This window comes from Drosophila santomea, chromosome 3L, assembly GCF_016746245.2.
Source record: "Drosophila santomea strain STO CAGO 1482 chromosome 3L, Prin_Dsan_1.1, whole genome shotgun sequence".
In the NCBI taxonomy this organism is placed as follows: domain Eukaryota; kingdom Metazoa; phylum Arthropoda; class Insecta; order Diptera; family Drosophilidae; genus Drosophila; species Drosophila santomea.
The window spans coordinates 668,059-683,670 of NC_053018.2; the positions used below are offsets into that span (position 1 = coordinate 668,059).

Here is a 15,612-nt window from a genome sequence, read left to right on the forward strand (position 1 = left end):
AAAGCACATTCGTGGCTACACTCGCCGAAACTGGAGCTGAAAACTAAATTCATTGATCTGAGTTTAGGACCAAGAGTAACGCGGTTTCCTAAATGCAATTACAAATACAACTGCGAGTATAGTGTTTTATAGCTTGAAAGTACATTCAGCTAATTTTACCCTACATTGGGTACATTTCTGTGAGTGTACGCAAACAGATACAGATACAGATACAGATACAGTGCATGCTCAGATACAGATACAGACGGCCTGCAGACGCTAGACGGCGGTAAATGTGTCTCCGTTTCTTGAAATGAAAACATTTCACAATCCCGGATACGCATTGGAATGTCGGTGGCACTAACCGGGAAAGTTTTGCGGGCGAGGAGAGGGGCATGGGGTTTTGGCCATAAAGCCTCGCTCTGCACTTCACACAAATACAGATACAGATACAGATACAGATGTAGCTGCAGCCACGAACACAGATACAGATACATATACATCTGTGGGCCAAGAGAAAAGAGCCGCAATTGCTGCAATAGAAAAACACAAAAAGAGAAAAATCCCCGGCGGCTCTGCTAATGCACTTTCCATTGTACTCTTGGCCAAGTGATGTGGGTTGGGCTTGGATTTGGATTTGGGTTGGGTTGGTTTTTCGGCTGGCCTTCACTTGGCCACGTTTCACGTTTCCATTTGGTTCGTTTTCCGCCTCGAATTTCCCACGGAGATTATATCACAGCGCGGCGAAGGAAACGCGGTCAACAGATCCTGATTTGCATTGTTCCGGAAACTTGCAGGAAATTGCTCGCAGACAGAGTTTCCCAATCGCAATTGATGTTATAAAGATGGTAGCGTATTATTGTAGGGCTGTTATTGCTATCACCTTGCTTTGGTAATTAGAGTAACGAGTACCAAAAACAATAATTAGAAACCCAGCTGAATAGGAGCAATTAAAAAGGGTGTAAGACGCAAACAAACATTGTTAATGATCGGGATGTGCTGGCTTAGCGACGCACAAGGAACCCCTGTGAAAATCCTGTAATTTCAGAATAAATTTCAAAAGAACGGCGCTACTTGAAGTTTGTTTCTCGCATCGAAGTGCGTGTACGATCACGTTTGTATCACAGATGTATCTCGTGTCCTTTGGCTTCATCCCGACCCTGCAGCAACCACCGCACCGCAGCCCAGCCCTCGTGGCTCATATTTTTCCCATTTTCGCAACAATAAACATGCCCCGAGGGCAGGCAGCCAACAGACAACTAATTAAATTTTCTATGGTATGAATGCGCTTTTGTCGCATTAACCCCGTTCCGTTCCCTTTCAAAAAAAACCAAACCGAGCTCGAACGGATTCGAGATCCTCGGGCAGAAGCAGTCTTATTAAGTTGCCATTACCTTGGCCATCCAAGATTCAAGATCCAAGATCCAGGTAGGAAGTAGGGCGATCTATTCATATTCATAAGCGCCCATTGCCACCGCCATCAATAGCTCGTAAAAGTGTGTGAAACCGGAGGGTGCCCAAAGCACCCCGATCTCCGATCCCCGATTCCCGATCCCCGATTCCCAATCCACGATTCCGTTCAGGGTGGTTGCCCCTGTTTCTTGACTATATCTTACCCGCCACAGCCAGCAGCACACGTGTTCATCATTTGTTGCCTGTTGCTAGGCCGAGAGATACCCTAAATACCCACCCCACGGCCGTGGCAGCCCCTGCCCCCTGCCCCCTTTCCCCCCTGTCCCAAACTTCCCCCACCCCACCAAGCCGTAACCCCTCTAAGCCTTTGTGGTAGTTTTGCCAAAAAAAAGCAACGAAATGAGATCACTGACAACTGGAAAGTCGAGAACTTGCGTAAAACTCTGCCCAGTCGTGTCGTAGTTGTTGTTGTTGTTGTTGTGGGCATTGTTGCTCTGTTGATCATTGTTGTTATTATTATTATTGTTGTTGTTGTTGTAGTTGTACTCGTTGTCGTAGTTGTAGTTGTAGTTGTAGTTGTTGTCGTTGTTGCTTCCCAGTGTCTCCTGTTGGTGAGAAACTTTTGCCGAAACGCCGCACATGCGCGTGTACTCCACTTACTCAAACGACCGCGAATCGTACTCGCACTCAAATTCAAGTCCAGAATCGGGCTCTTCACTTGAAAATAATAGATAGTACTTTTATACAAAAGTATACAAACAGGGGGATTGCAATAATTGGAGATATATTTCAACAACACAACATTAAATCTAGGTATTTGGTTCCTTTCTTCTATGTTCTAATATAGTTTTAAAGGATTACCATATTCTTCAGCTCATAAGCTTGGTTATCACAATAAAGTGAGATAGAAGTGTAGTCACATTTTCTTTCAGTGCATTGTCGCCGATTCCAAGTACTCCAAAAGTCCACCCAGCTAGCAAAGCATTCAAGTGTGATTAATTTATGTGTGTAGTCGCGACTTCGGATCGCGCATAGAAAAGTTTTAGATAATTGGCTAATTGTATGTTCATGTGCGTTTTGAATTTCATTTTCCATATCTTCAATTTAGGAATTGAAAAACTTTCAGCCGGGCCATGCGGGTTCTGCCAGGCGAAAAACCGAAAACCAAAAAACCGAAAACGCCATGAAATATGTAGTATGTATAAATTGCTTAATTTGTGATAAGCATTTATGGTGGCCCAGGCGATCCCAGTGCCAAGTCGCTCTCCGTCGGCTCAGGGCCATGTGAAAAGTGCAGCACTTTCACTATTTCCCCCATTTTCCCAGTTCATTTTCCCGAATCAAACCGAGCCGAACCGAGATCAAATTGAAGTGCCAGAGGCCGGGTTTATCTGGGGTGGGCTCTTCTCGGGGAACTGAGAACATCGTACAAAGATGATTATCGGGCACAAACAATAGTGCGGAAAATTGGTTTTATTAAGATGGATAACCGAAATTTACCATAAGTACAAGCAAACTTTATGGAGTGGAAAGTAATAAAAGTAAAGTAACAATACGATTTGAGCTTCTAAATAGACATTAAGCGGAGTCTTGGCAATTGCTGAAATTTGAACATATTAGCTCCGAATATAAATGTTTTGTATGCCATTTGTACTTATTGTGTTTTATTTATCTGCGTCAGGGCTCGAGCTACTTGGCTCCCTGTGGAGCGTTCTAAAGTCCGCAATCTGGCGATCGCTCGCCCAAGAAGACGGACATAGCTTACGGGCCAGACCCCCCAAAAACCTTAACCCCACCAGCAATCCGACTCTCGGACCGCACTGATAATGCCGATGCCATAACCATAGCGTACCACAATGTTCCCCTCCTAATGTCATATGTACGATCGGATTGGGAGCTCGCTTCTATGTACAATGTAGACCAGACCTCAGCACACTATGTACAGATACTTATGTACATATGTACACTGCTTTAGGATCGACCACTTCCACTTGGAGACTTGTCCGCTCTGTCTTTCTCTTTCTCCTTCTCTTTCCATTTCCAATTCCGTTTCAGTTTCTGTTTGAGTTGCTGTTGCTGTTGCTGTTTCTGTGGCTGCGACTGTGACTGTGCAAATTATTGTCGCTCACATAAAAAATATTGCAGGCCAGCGCCATTCAGAGGCGAGCAATAACGGAAGTTCAACTAACTCATTTCCGGTTATGTGTCGGCCGGATCCTCAATTGTCAGTGTGTGTGTGTGTGCCCGAGAATCTGAATATATATATATGAATGCAGATGTACATGCGGTAAGCATGGTCTTGTGGTATGTACATAAGACGTCTGCCTTATCGTATCGAGTGAGCTTTCCCGCCTTCGAGAATCGATTCGTTTCAAGATGATTATGTAGATTATTGTGACCAAAACAGTTTTTTAGGGTCTGTTCTAATTTGGGGACACTTGTGCCAGAATTTCTTAGGGATTGAATGCAGTATTCATAATCAGTAACTGATTTATTGACTGAGATAGAACCAGTCAAATACCAATTGTCGACAATCCAAAAAACATAAGATAGAGCCAATCAGAGTGCTGGTCAAATGCCAATCTAGGTTAAAGCTCCAAAGCTTTCGATCCATTCATGCATTCCATTCATTCAGAACCGCCAGCAGACGCATTTCATTGAGATACTCGTCGCTGCGCAAATACATTCTCAATTAAGTTGTAAACATTCTGAGGTCTTTTCCATTGCGTATTGAGCACATGCACTTCCGCTTATCATTAAAGATTTGATCAGAATTTGGGTCACCAAAAAGCTGTCCGCAATGCGATTCTAGTTTAGTGTTTCAGCTTTTTGTTATCAAACGTCGAGTTCTCGAGTGAAAAATGTGTTACATTTAAATTTGAATCTTTGCCGTTAATCAGTCATGTAAAATTACAATTTATCTACATGTAAGTTTACAGAAGCGGGTGGCAGTGATGCCAGGTCATATACAAAAAAATCAAGTGGGGACAGAATGCGTTATATGGCATTGTGATTTTTGTGTTCTTTTGTCTATTCACTTGTGTTGTCCGCCTTAATTACGATTCGAGATTTAATCCGCATTGCAATGTAAAGTTCCAGTTTGTTTTCGAACGTGTAACACTTTTATAAGCTTCTTCAGAATGTTGTTAAAATTCAAACACCGATATGAGCGCAATTTTGGCTTTAAAATGTGCATATCGATAGGCAGCCACGAAAGTTGTCGAGGCCGGGCCAGACGGATATAAAGTCGGCGGATGTGGCAGCGCCGCACGAGCCACGTCGCGTGGCAACGCCGCGACTTTGTTTACTTTTATTCGGAGAGCGCAGTGAAGAGCACCTGGAAATTGCATAAATGGGCAGGGAATCGGAGGTCAACGGTCAGCGGCGATAAGGATGCACTTCGAGGTGACCTCGGCAGTCCGGCGACCAAGTCAGCGAGCAGTTAGCAGTTGAATTCAAGTGACAGCAGCGCACGCACTGATAAGAAGTGCGCGTTGCCTTCGGAGAACGGAGAACAAGTTAAAGTTAAATAGGCGCCGTGGAGAGGCGGCGGTTCAGTTGGCCAGCGACCGCAGATCAAAACAGACGTACGACAACACAGATGAATGAGGAAGAGTGCACGAAACGGGTTAGCAAGCGATAGCACTCAACGGTCAGCGATCTTTGGCATCTTCATCCACACACCATCTACGCCATCTACATCATCTGCAATCTCGTCGGAGATCAGAGGCGTTTTTAGGCATCGGAATTGTTTCAAGGGCACGTCTCTAGACGCCAGAGCCAATCTGAATCACTGAGCGGGGCTTCTCTACCATAATCACCTGTAAACAGGTGAGTTACCCGTTTTTCGCCAGGCAGACGGCTGTTTCGCACGCCTGCCGAACGATTTTGGTGACGTCAATGGGAACTCACTCAACTCGCCTTACTCGTGTGGCCTAATTTCGTGTGTTTTCCCGTTTCGCCACTTAGGATGGCCCCACCCACGGTACTGGTCACCGGCGGAGCCGGCTACATTGGCTCCCACACGGTTCTGGAGATGCTCAACGCGGGCTACAACGTCATCTGCGTGGACAACCTGTGCAACGCCTACAGCAGCGGCGCCAAGCTGCCGGAGGCGCTCAGCCGGGTGCAGGAGATCACCGGCAAGAAGGTCAACTTCTATAGGGTGGACATCACGGACAGGGAGCAAGTGCGCTCCGTCTTCCAGGAGGTGAGCACATATGTACAGATGTTTCGCTGGCACGTCAGCAGTTCGTAGGTTCTGGGCTAAATGTGCCAACTGGATACCATTCAATCAAGCTTATCTGGCATGCGCGCTATCAGCTTTTCTCTCGTTCGCGCTCGTTTTGTTGTTTGCTCAAGTGGTGGGGCACTTCCGACGAACCGCCGCGCTGATCGACCCTGAATGAAAGACCCACATGGCGAGGTCGCATTCGAGTTGGTGCGCTGGCATCCACATCCACATCTAAAGCAGCTCCCGGGCACGTACACTGCACTCCAGATTGTAGGCAGTCCAGATTGCAGTGTTTACATCGACTGATAACCAACAGAATTCGCCAACTCGAGCAGGTTTTCACGCATTCTTGAGATGTTCAATGAATGGTGATGTTTCGTTAGCCATCGACGTTTATTTAAATATGATAAACATTATTAAAATGCACGTTGTTGCCTAAATAGCCATGAAATATCTTAGTTTCTTAGCCCAAACTTTAGGTTGATACTTGAATGTTTTTCATATTTCTATTCAACTCTAAATGGTCATAGCTTTGTGCTTACGCGTACTGATTACTGAGTAGTATAAGCAATATTTTTTTTCAACTGAATTCTACCTAATCAGCACTATCACAGCTATTTATAAATCGCTTAATTGTTATTAAATCACCTTGAAATCAAAGTTATATTATTTAATTAATATGAAATTGTACAATACGTATATAAGTTGTAATATCCTTGTGATTAAGGAAGATTAGAGATTGTTATTGCATATATGGATTTTCCAAAATAATAAGTATATTGCTATCCCTTTCAGCACAAAATCGACATGGTGGCCCACTTTGCCGCCCTGAAGGCCGTGGGCGAGTCCTGCCGCATCCCACTGCAGTACTACCACAACAACATGACCGGCACCAATGTCCTGCTGGAGGCGATGGCCGACAACAATGTGTTCAAGTTCGTGTACAGCTCCAGCGCCACCGTCTACGGCGAACCCAAGTTCCTGCCCGTGACCGAGGAGCATCCCACGGGCAACTGCACATCGCCCTACGGCAAGACCAAATACTTCACCGAGGAGATTCTCAAGGATCTCTGCAAGTCAGACAAGGTAGGTTGTCATTCTTGTCCGATGACCATAAGTTCGGTACTAAAGATATCGCTCTTTCAGCGCTGGGCCGTTGTTTCGCTGCGCTACTTCAACCCGGTGGGTGCCCACATCAGCGGGCGGATTGGCGAGGATCCGAACGGCGAGCCCAACAACCTGATGCCCTACATCGCCCAGGTGGCCGTGGGCCGACGTCCCAGCCTGAGTGTCTACGGCAGCGACTTTCCCACGCACGACGGCACCGGGATGCGCGATTACATCCACATCGTGGACCTGGCCGAGGGACACGTGAAGGCGCTGGACAAGCTGCGCAACATCGCGGAGACGGGCTTCTTTGCCTACAATCTGGGCACCGGCGTGGGCTACTCGGTGCTGGACATGGTGAAGGCGTTTGAGAAGGCCTCCGGCAAGAAGGTCAACTACACGCTGGTGGACCGACGGTCCGGAGATGTGGCCACTTGCTATGCGGACGCCACGTTGGCGGATCAGAAGCTGGGCTGGAAGGCCGAGCGCGGCATCGACAAGATGTGCGAGGACACGTGGCGCTGGCAGAGCCAAAACCCCAACGGGTATGCCAACAAGTAGAGCTGCTAGCTGCTGTCTTGCTGTCTTGCCTCGTTTCTGCCGTTCTGCAAGTTCCTGAGTTACTACACCTGATGATGGCTCAGGTAGCAATTTCTATTTGCCTCTAGATGTGTATATTTCTTTCCAAATTTCGTGTAGTATTCGCCCATTTCGATGTGTGCAAGTGTGCGTATGTATGTAATCCAAAGTACTTTGTAATTAAAAAGGCTTTTCGCTGTTGTCATGTAATTTGCTGCTCACTTACGCGTTCGCTGTCCGCTGGCATCATAGACGCGTACCAATTGGCGCAATCGCGTAATTAAGGTCGTACACAAGGTGGCACTGGCGGTTTTCCCTTGGCAGTAACATAGGAAAAACATTTGCCTGGGTAAACACACAGGTGCACAATTAGTCCGATCTCAGTCAATACATCCCATTAAGTGCACTAAAATTACAAGAAGACATCTAGCTCGCACATTTATTTAGCAAACATTTATTCAAATGCAATATAACATTAAAAACTCAATTTTAAACTTAAGTGATGCGCTTTCCTCGCACATTTGTATCTGCACAGTTAAAGTCATTTATCACAAGTATTTACTATGAATGTATGTTCGTTTCAACAACTCTGCGTTCGTCTGCTGCTTCAGTTTGGTTTTGGAATGGTCTGCACGTATGTATAAAAGTACAAAATTGTTTATACTCGAGTCGGTTGTTGTTGTTGTTCTGGGATTGTTTGTTTATATCGGTATTTGGCAATCTGTTTTATGCTCAGGAGCTTGGCGATTCGTTCAACAAGTGATAGATTGTGGATTGGAGAGGCAAAGAAATGCGAAATCGAATTCAACAAGAAGCATTACTAGGTGGTGCTACGTTTACGGCTGGCTACATGTGTGCGCGATATGCATGCGTAATGAATATATGTATAATGGTATGTTATAATATGGTTGGTATATCTAAGTATTCGCATAGGTTGCAGGAGGCAAAGAGATCCTTGGCCCCGAGGGGCGCTGGAGGGGATAGTTTAAATGCCGCTTAAATACTGCTGTGGTCCGTGGAGACCCCGCTCCGAGCACCACTTATGTGGAGGTCACGCCCTTGCGGGCCACCAGCATGTTGAGTATCGGGTTTTTCCGGATGTAGCTCACGGCCTTTTTGTGGGTGACCATGGTGAAGTCGTAGCCGTTGCACTGCAGGATCTTGTCGTGGATCCGCAGACCTGCGCGGGCGGCGGGACTGCCCTCGTGCACCTCCGTCACATAGATGCCCTGTTTTCAAATGGAAAAGGTGTTGTAACATTGTGAACTGAAGCAAGCGGAGCTTAGACCAAATTCTTGCACTTTTAAGGATAGCCATCAGATTCAGCTCCCTTTTATGCCTAGAATTAGGTTCTAAGGTGTTAGTGGCCCAAGTTGCTCACATAATCCGTGTATCCTTGCGGGCTCTTCTTGTAGTCCTGGTCGATGCCCCCGCCGATCTTGAAGCCGCACTTGAGGATCTCGCGTCCCTCCTGGTCGTAGTCCTTCTCCTTGTGCAGCGTGATGGGTATCTGTGGGAATTGTGAGTCACATTTCATCTATTGCTCGTTGAGTTTGAAAGTGTCTTGTTTTTTTTTTGTTGTTTTGTACTCTCCAGCGACCCAATTTCACCTATACACACGCAGGCGAGTGTGCGTGTGAGCCAGGTTTAGTTCAGTCGCCACTTACGCTCAAACACTCCATCGCCGTGCCGGCCTGGTGCTGGAATGCCATTTTCGCCATGTCTGCCGATGTTTTGATTAACTTTAATTTGCTAGATTAGCTAAACTTTAATTTTCCGCTGCTAAATTCGTCTTCAAATTGTCGCCCACAACAAACTCTGCTTCTTCCTCGCCACCATTTATCGATGGTCGAAAATCGATAGGTCGCAGCACTGATGCGATTACTGCCTTGCGATTGCCGCTAATTTTTAAATTTATAAATTGCTTTTTGGCTTTGTTTCTTAGTTTTATTTATACTTTATTACATGTCTAGATTCTGTAAGCCTATGAGCGCCGCATGGCCAGCATGGTGTTGATCTCCCAGATGATGATGCGCGTCCGGTCGATGATCTCGCGCAGCTGCCTGTTCTTCAGCTTGACGGTTTCGATGAGCTCGTGGTTCTCCTGCAGCACCTTTCGGTACTCATCGCACTGCGATGGCTCGATTCTCGGTTCCGGCTCGTCGCGGTAGGGAATCAGACTCTCGGCGCTCATGTAATCCATGCCGGCGTCGTTGCACTTCTCGTAGATGATGCGCACCCGCTTGAAGAGCAGCCGGATGGTGCGGAAGTACTCCTGCACCTTCTTCTCCGTGTTGTTGTCCCTGTGCGAGGTGGGCTGGATGTTCTTGAGGGAGGCGAAGACCTCCTGGAAGCGCGAGGCGATGTCCTGCACGGTCTCCTGGCCGAGACGGGACAGCTGCACAATGTTGATCTCCTTGTGTGGATTTTGCTGCGAGATGGCCAGCATGTTGTTGTTGCCCCCGGCTCCACCAGGCGGAACTCCTGCACCCGGATTGAGTTGCTGCTGCTGTTGGGGCATGTTCTGCTGTGGCATGTTTTGTTGGGGTTGCTGTTGCTGCTGCTGCTGGGGAACAACACCTCCTCCGCCCATTCCCAAGCCGCCGGCCATGCCCACACCCGCTCCCACTCCAACGCCCACTCCTTGCTGGGGCACCATCATTTGCTGCTGCATCATCTGCTGCTGCTGCTGTTGCTGTTGCTGCATCTGGTGCTGCGGCGACATGCCGGGTATCAGGCCGCCTGGACCTCCAGGTCCCTGGGGATTCATCTGCATGCCGCCCGGTCCGCCCATCATGCCCATTTGTTGTTGTTGCTGTTGATGTTGCGGCGACATGTGCATTTGCTGCATGTTGCCGTGCTGCATGCCGAATCCGCCCATGGGCATCATGTTGGGGCCACCGCCTCCTCCGCCGCCGCCCGCAGGTCCCTGATTACCCTGGTTTTGGCCGTACTTCCACATCTCGAAAATTTCTCACAAGATAAACAAAATATCACGCAGAACGATAAGCGATAAACGGCAAATGACACTGTTGTCGATAACACAAAGCAAAACGTAAGTGCTGGACAACGCCAAAAGTGTATGCTCGCAAGCAGCTGTGTAGAAAAGTCGGGGGTTTTAAAAAACCGATCCTTGAATGCTAGTACCTCTTACTGGATTGAATCTGAGTATTTTTACTAATTTTAATCCGGCGATTAATTAAATTAAATTAGTAAATATTTTAATGAAAACCCCCTGCTAAGTTGGAAACGAACGCGGCCATGCGAAAACAGAGTTGCCAGACGGGCGCAAAAACATTAGGTTCACTGCGTCAGCTGAGCGGCATTGGTGAAATTCAATTTTAGCTTTTCCATGCATTTAAACGTTTAAAAATGGCCCGCAACGAAGATAATGGTTTTAGTGAATGGGTAAGCTGTTAATAAACTGCTAAAATGGATCAACGAAACCCTCTTTTTCCAGGGCGGCTACTTCGAGGCCAAGAAATCGAAACTGGAGGAGCAGTTCGCCGCCGCCAGCGATCCATTTCGCAAGTCGGACTTGTTCGAAGGCATCTCCATATTTGTGAACGGGCGGACCGACCCTTCGGCGGATGAACTGAAGCGGATCATGATGGTGCATGGCGGCACCTTCCACCACTACGAACGGAGCCACACGACGTACATAATAGCCTCCGTGCTGCCGGACGTCAAGGTCCGGAACATGAATCTGAGCAAGTTCATCGGCGCCAAGTGGGTGGTGGATTGCCTGGCAAAAGGGAAGATAGTGGACTACAAGCCCTATCTGCTGTACACCAACCAGAAGACTTCGCAGCCCAAGCTCATCTTCGGGAAGCCCAAGGACAGCAGCGCGAATGAGAGCAAATTGGATGTGGATGTGGAGCCGCCGAAAGCTAAAACGCCAATGAAGGTGGACTCTTCCAAGGATGAAATGCAACTGGAGCTCGGCGGCATTCTTAAGGAGCTGCAGCAGGCAGTGGCCACTTCGCCAGCAAAGGAGGCCAGTGTATCAGAGAGCAAGATCACTAACTTATCCACCACCACTAGCAACTCGACCACCGCGCGCACAGCCGCAGATCCCAACTTCCTGAGTGAATTCTACAAGAACTCCCGGCTGCATCACATCGCCACTCTGGGCGCGGGCTTCAAGCAGTACGTCTGCCAGTTGCGTCTGGATCACGGCGACAAAGGCTTTCCCAAGAGGGAGACACTGAAGTCCCTCGCAAGAGCCGAGCGAAATGGCTCGGAGCGCTATGTGATGCACATCGACATGGACTGCTTCTTTGTGTCCGTGGGCCTGAGAGCCCGTCCCGAGCTTCGTGGGCAGCCCATCGCGGTGACCCACTCGAAGGGAGGCAACGCAGCCACCGATGTGCCGGTGCATCCGCAGGCGGACAGAAAGGCAGAGCTGGAACTCTTTGCCCAGCGCTTCGAGCACCAATTCCACGATGGCGACAAGGCGGAAAAGGTGCGCTCGGGCTTCGAGAAGAAAATGTCGCTCTCGGAGATCGCCTCCTGCAGCTACGAGGCTCGCGAGAAGGGCATCCGCAATGGCATGTTTGTGGGCCAGGCCCTGAAGCTTTGTCCGGAGCTTAAGACGATTCCCTATGACTTCGAGGGCTACAAGGAGGTGGCTTCCACTCTGTACGACACTGTGGCCCAGTACACCTTGAACATCGAGGCCGTGAGCTGCGACGAGATGTTTGTGGAGCTAACCGATCTGGTCGGCGAACTCAATGTTGATGTGATGGCTTTCGTGAGTCATCTCAGGCTGGAGGTCCACACCAAGACGGGATGTCCGTGCTCAGCAGGTGTGGCAGGCAACAAGTGAGTAACAAATTACTCTTAAGATTACTATATATTCTATATAACTACTATTACAGGTTACTGGCACGTATGGCCACCAAGGAGGCCAAGCCGAACGGCCAGTTCTTGTTGGATGCGAAGAAGGATATATTGGCGTATATGGCGCCGATGTCTTTGGAACTACTGCCGGGAGTGGGCAGCAGCATGAGCCACAAGCTCAAGCTGGCGGGACTCCATAATTGCGGAGATGTGCAGAACTCTTCGCTGGAGAAGCTGGAAACGGTGCTGGGCAAGAAGCTCGGGCAGAATTTGTTCCAGAACTGCAAGGGAATCGATGATCGTCCTTTGGCTTATGAGCAGACCCGCAAAACAGTTTCCGCCGAAATGAACTTCGGCATTCGCTTTACCAAAGCCGCCGAGTGCGAGCAATTTCTGCGCCAGCTCAGCGAGGAGGTTACAAAGCGTCTGGTTGAGATCAAGCGCAAGGCCAGATCGATCAACCTGAAGATCATGGTGCGCGCCGCCGAAGCGCCAGTCGAAACCTCGAAATACATGGGCCACGGCGTTTGCGACACCATCAACAAGTCCTTACTGATCAAACATGCCACGGATGATGTTAATGTAATTACCTCGATGGTCCTCAACCTGATGAAGGAAGCCGATCTACCGCCACACGAGCTGCGTGGCATCGGCATACACCTCACTAAGCTGGAGGATGCCAGCGAGGTTCGGAAGGAGAACATCATCAAGCAGATGTTCGGCAAAATGTCCGAGATGAAGAAAGGTATTCCAACCAGTTTTGTACACCCAAATTATTAAAATATAGATAAACTTGTAGATAAACCTGTAACCCAAGGAGCAGTTGCCGAGAAGTCCATAAGCGATGATAAAGGTATTCAAGCCGAAGAATGGTAAACTTTCCAGCATATGTAAGACCTTTATGTCTATCTGCAGCCAACAAACCAGCAGTGGTTGAAGCTAAACCCAAACCCCGAGAGCCCAGGAATGTGATCAGTATGCTCACGGCAGCAGCGGCGGTGAGCAGGAAACGTGACCAGCTGAACGAAGAGAAGCCAAAGCCGAAAACTCAGGTAGAACCCATTGAACCACAGCTGGATGAGGATGTCTTGGCACAGCTGCCGGAGGATATACGCCTCGAGGTGTTGGCCCATAGAGAGGAGTACCTGTCCATAGCCGAGTGCGATGGAAAGGTTAGGAAACCGGCTCCTCCACGTTATCCGACCCTCAACTCACCGCCCTTATCAAAAGCCAACCGCTCACCCAACGTGAGCCCGCTAAACGCCAGCGATCTTAAGCCATCTACTTCCCGGGCGGCTGTGGCTAGAATGCAAAAGCGTACGGACCGCAAGGAGCAGAAGCAGGTTATCCGATCGGATCAGATAGTGGCCGACTACATTGAGGATTTGCCCAAGTTCGTGCATCCCAATATCCTTAAGATCATCGCAAAGCCCAAGGAGGTGCCCGAGGTGCCCGAGGTGCCGGAGCTGCTGATGGGCGCCAACTACAAGGACTTGCTGAACCAGTGGGTCAGTCGCGAGGAGGTGCCCAAGCCGACGGACGTGGACCTCATTCACCAGCAGGTCTCCCATATGATTAGCGGCGACCAACTGAACCGCATGTACGATGTGATGAAGTACTTGTGCCGGTAAGGAGTTTGATCTAAACCTTTGCAGTTTCTCCACAAATTTAGCTACATTTGTCTTGCAGCATCATCAATGCGAAGCGCAGCAGCTCCTGCTGCTGGCACCTGGCATACAAGCACATTGAGGAGAATATCCAGAGCCAAATGTTCGAGACAGAGGGCTACAATCTGCTCTTCATTGAGAACATTCGCTGCATGAAGTGCACTTAGTGACCTGAACATGTTGGATTTTGTTTGCAAAGCCACATGGGAGTAATTTTATGCATAAGTTATTTCATTGCCATTAATTCGAGCCAAAAAGATAAAGGATTCAATCCAGAATACATAACTGACTTGTTGATCTCTGGTTATCATTTTTAATAAATGTTACACACATCAAATACCTTTCCAGTTCTCAGCACTGCCTAAATATAGATCTAAAGCCCGCTGCCTGCGATTCATCTGCAACTCCGGGCATAGGTAGCAATTAATGTGGCAAGTGCGGCAAATGGGCAAATGAAGTGGGGCTGTGGCCGCAGCGACGATGGCGTTGATAACTTCATACGCAAAGGGCAGAGCCCCGCCACTAACTGAACCACTGAGCCACCGCCGGGTGGCTCGTTCCCACCGAGGAGCGGCCACTCAAGACAAATAGGCCAGGCGGGCACAACACCTGGCGGAACTGGCAAGTCATAATTTGCACTTTAATGAAAGCGGCATCGACGACTCGAACAGGTTAGTGTTGAACAGTTCTCTAAAGTCACTGCAGTTAATCGCTGCGACGGCTGTAATATGTAATTGATTCGCATGCGGCATGCCTACACTCGCAGAAAAGCGCATTAGCTTGCTTAAAACAATTCATTTATTAGGGAATTTTGACGGAGTTATGCGGAATATAAAGGCAATGTCAAAGTTTTATTAGAGTTTTTAGATTATTCGTAAATTTTAGTGTTAGGTTTGGTTTTGTTTCATGTGTTCTCGGTTCTTTCTGAACAGCCAGCGATCACCTGCTCCAATCCAAGCCCATCCCAACCCATCTCTTCCCATCCGCAGCCGCATGACAACCACAACAATTAGAGTGCTCCTGCCAGGAAGCCAGAGGTGGGAAAACCCAGGAAGATGCCTCTTTTCAGAATCTATATGGTTAGAGCTGATCAATGAGCTCTATAAACTACAGACCATACAGGAAATAATATGTACTGAATTTCATTCAACATTATTAAACTTTACTAGATCATATAATAATTTAGCATATTTTTGTTTTGCATTAATCAACCCCGTTTTATTATTATTTTCACTATCTATTTCCAGAGTAGTTTGGCTAAGTGATTTTTTACTCGGCATGCAATTCTCACCACTATGTGTCCATCACTGAAGGCCACCCCACTTTGGCTGGCAGCTGGAGCTCGAGATGGAGCAGATGTTGCCCGGTAATTAAAAATAGTCAAGCTGCATTTCTGGCTCAGCATCCGGTGGCCATGTGGCTGGTGTCTCTGTGGGTTGGCTTTGGATGCGATGGGATGGGTTGGGTTAGGTTGGGGATGAGATGAGATGAAATGGGCTGCACCCGGCACTCGGGATTTACATGAGCTACGCTTTGTCTGATTTAATTATGTGCGCAAAAGGCGTCGTTGTTTCATAAATTTTATGCATCCTGTCGTCGCGGAACTCGGTAGCAGCAACATGCAGCCTCATGCAGCAGCAGTTGCAGCAAGTTGCCCCACGATGTGGTCGAGTTATCTCGAGTTGGGCCGGACCAGATGCAAATGTTGTCAAGTCTTGATAGACTTGTTGGCTGCCGACGCGATTTGTCAACGACTCCACGGCGGCAGGTTTGGATTGGTTTTGGTTTGGA

At 48.1% G+C, this 15,612-nt stretch overlaps 4 protein-coding genes across 5 annotated transcripts; 2 read left to right on the top strand and 2 right to left on the bottom strand.

The window, feature by feature from the left end:
• The first annotated feature begins 4,697 nt into the window (after positions 1-4,697).
• Positions 4,698-7,522, top strand: LOC120449813 (UDP-glucose 4-epimerase). Its single transcript, XM_039632461.2, has 4 exons — positions 4,698-5,223; positions 5,362-5,602; positions 6,422-6,712; positions 6,773-7,522. Exons 2-4 carry the CDS (start codon positions 5,363-5,365, stop codon positions 7,292-7,294), a joined length of 1,053 nt encoding a protein of 350 aa, XP_039488395.1. The 5' UTR covers positions 4,698-5,223; position 5,362; the 3' UTR covers positions 7,295-7,522.
• Positions 7,523-7,724: 202 nt separating this feature from the next.
• Positions 7,725-9,159, bottom strand: LOC120449826 (tax1-binding protein 3 homolog). The gene is made up of 3 exons (XM_039632472.2): positions 8,980-9,159; positions 8,694-8,822; positions 7,725-8,541 (listed from the first exon to the last, which is right to left on the bottom strand). The coding sequence occupies exons 1-3, from the start codon at positions 9,031-9,033 to the stop codon at positions 8,353-8,355; spliced, it is 372 nt and encodes a 123-aa protein (XP_039488406.1). The 5' UTR covers positions 9,034-9,159; the 3' UTR covers positions 7,725-8,352.
• A 78-nt stretch (positions 9,160-9,237) lies between these two features.
• LOC120449816 (mediator of RNA polymerase II transcription subunit 30) lies at positions 9,238-10,349 on the bottom strand. Its single transcript, XM_039632463.2, has one exon. The coding sequence runs from the start codon at positions 10,272-10,274 to the stop codon at positions 9,297-9,299; it is 978 nt and encodes a 325-aa protein (XP_039488397.1). The 5' UTR covers positions 10,275-10,349; the 3' UTR covers positions 9,238-9,296.
• Positions 10,350-10,560: 211 nt separating this feature from the next.
• Positions 10,561-14,929, top strand: LOC120449804 (DNA repair protein Rev1). Of its 2 annotated transcripts, none has more exons than XM_039632449.2 (7): positions 10,561-10,720; positions 10,773-12,136; positions 12,193-12,899; positions 12,942-13,007; positions 13,070-13,781; positions 13,844-14,492; positions 14,811-14,929. In XM_039632449.2, the coding sequence occupies exons 1-6, from the start codon at positions 10,685-10,687 to the stop codon at positions 13,986-13,988; spliced, it is 3,030 nt and encodes a 1,009-aa protein (XP_039488383.1). In that variant the 5' UTR covers positions 10,561-10,684; the 3' UTR covers positions 13,989-14,492; positions 14,811-14,929. The 2 variants fall into 2 exon arrangements, with proteins under 2 accessions (XP_039488383.1, XP_039488384.1); XM_039632450.1 differs by having other exon boundaries at positions 10,670-10,720; positions 12,954-13,007.
• The last annotated feature ends 683 nt before the right edge of the window (positions 14,930-15,612 follow it).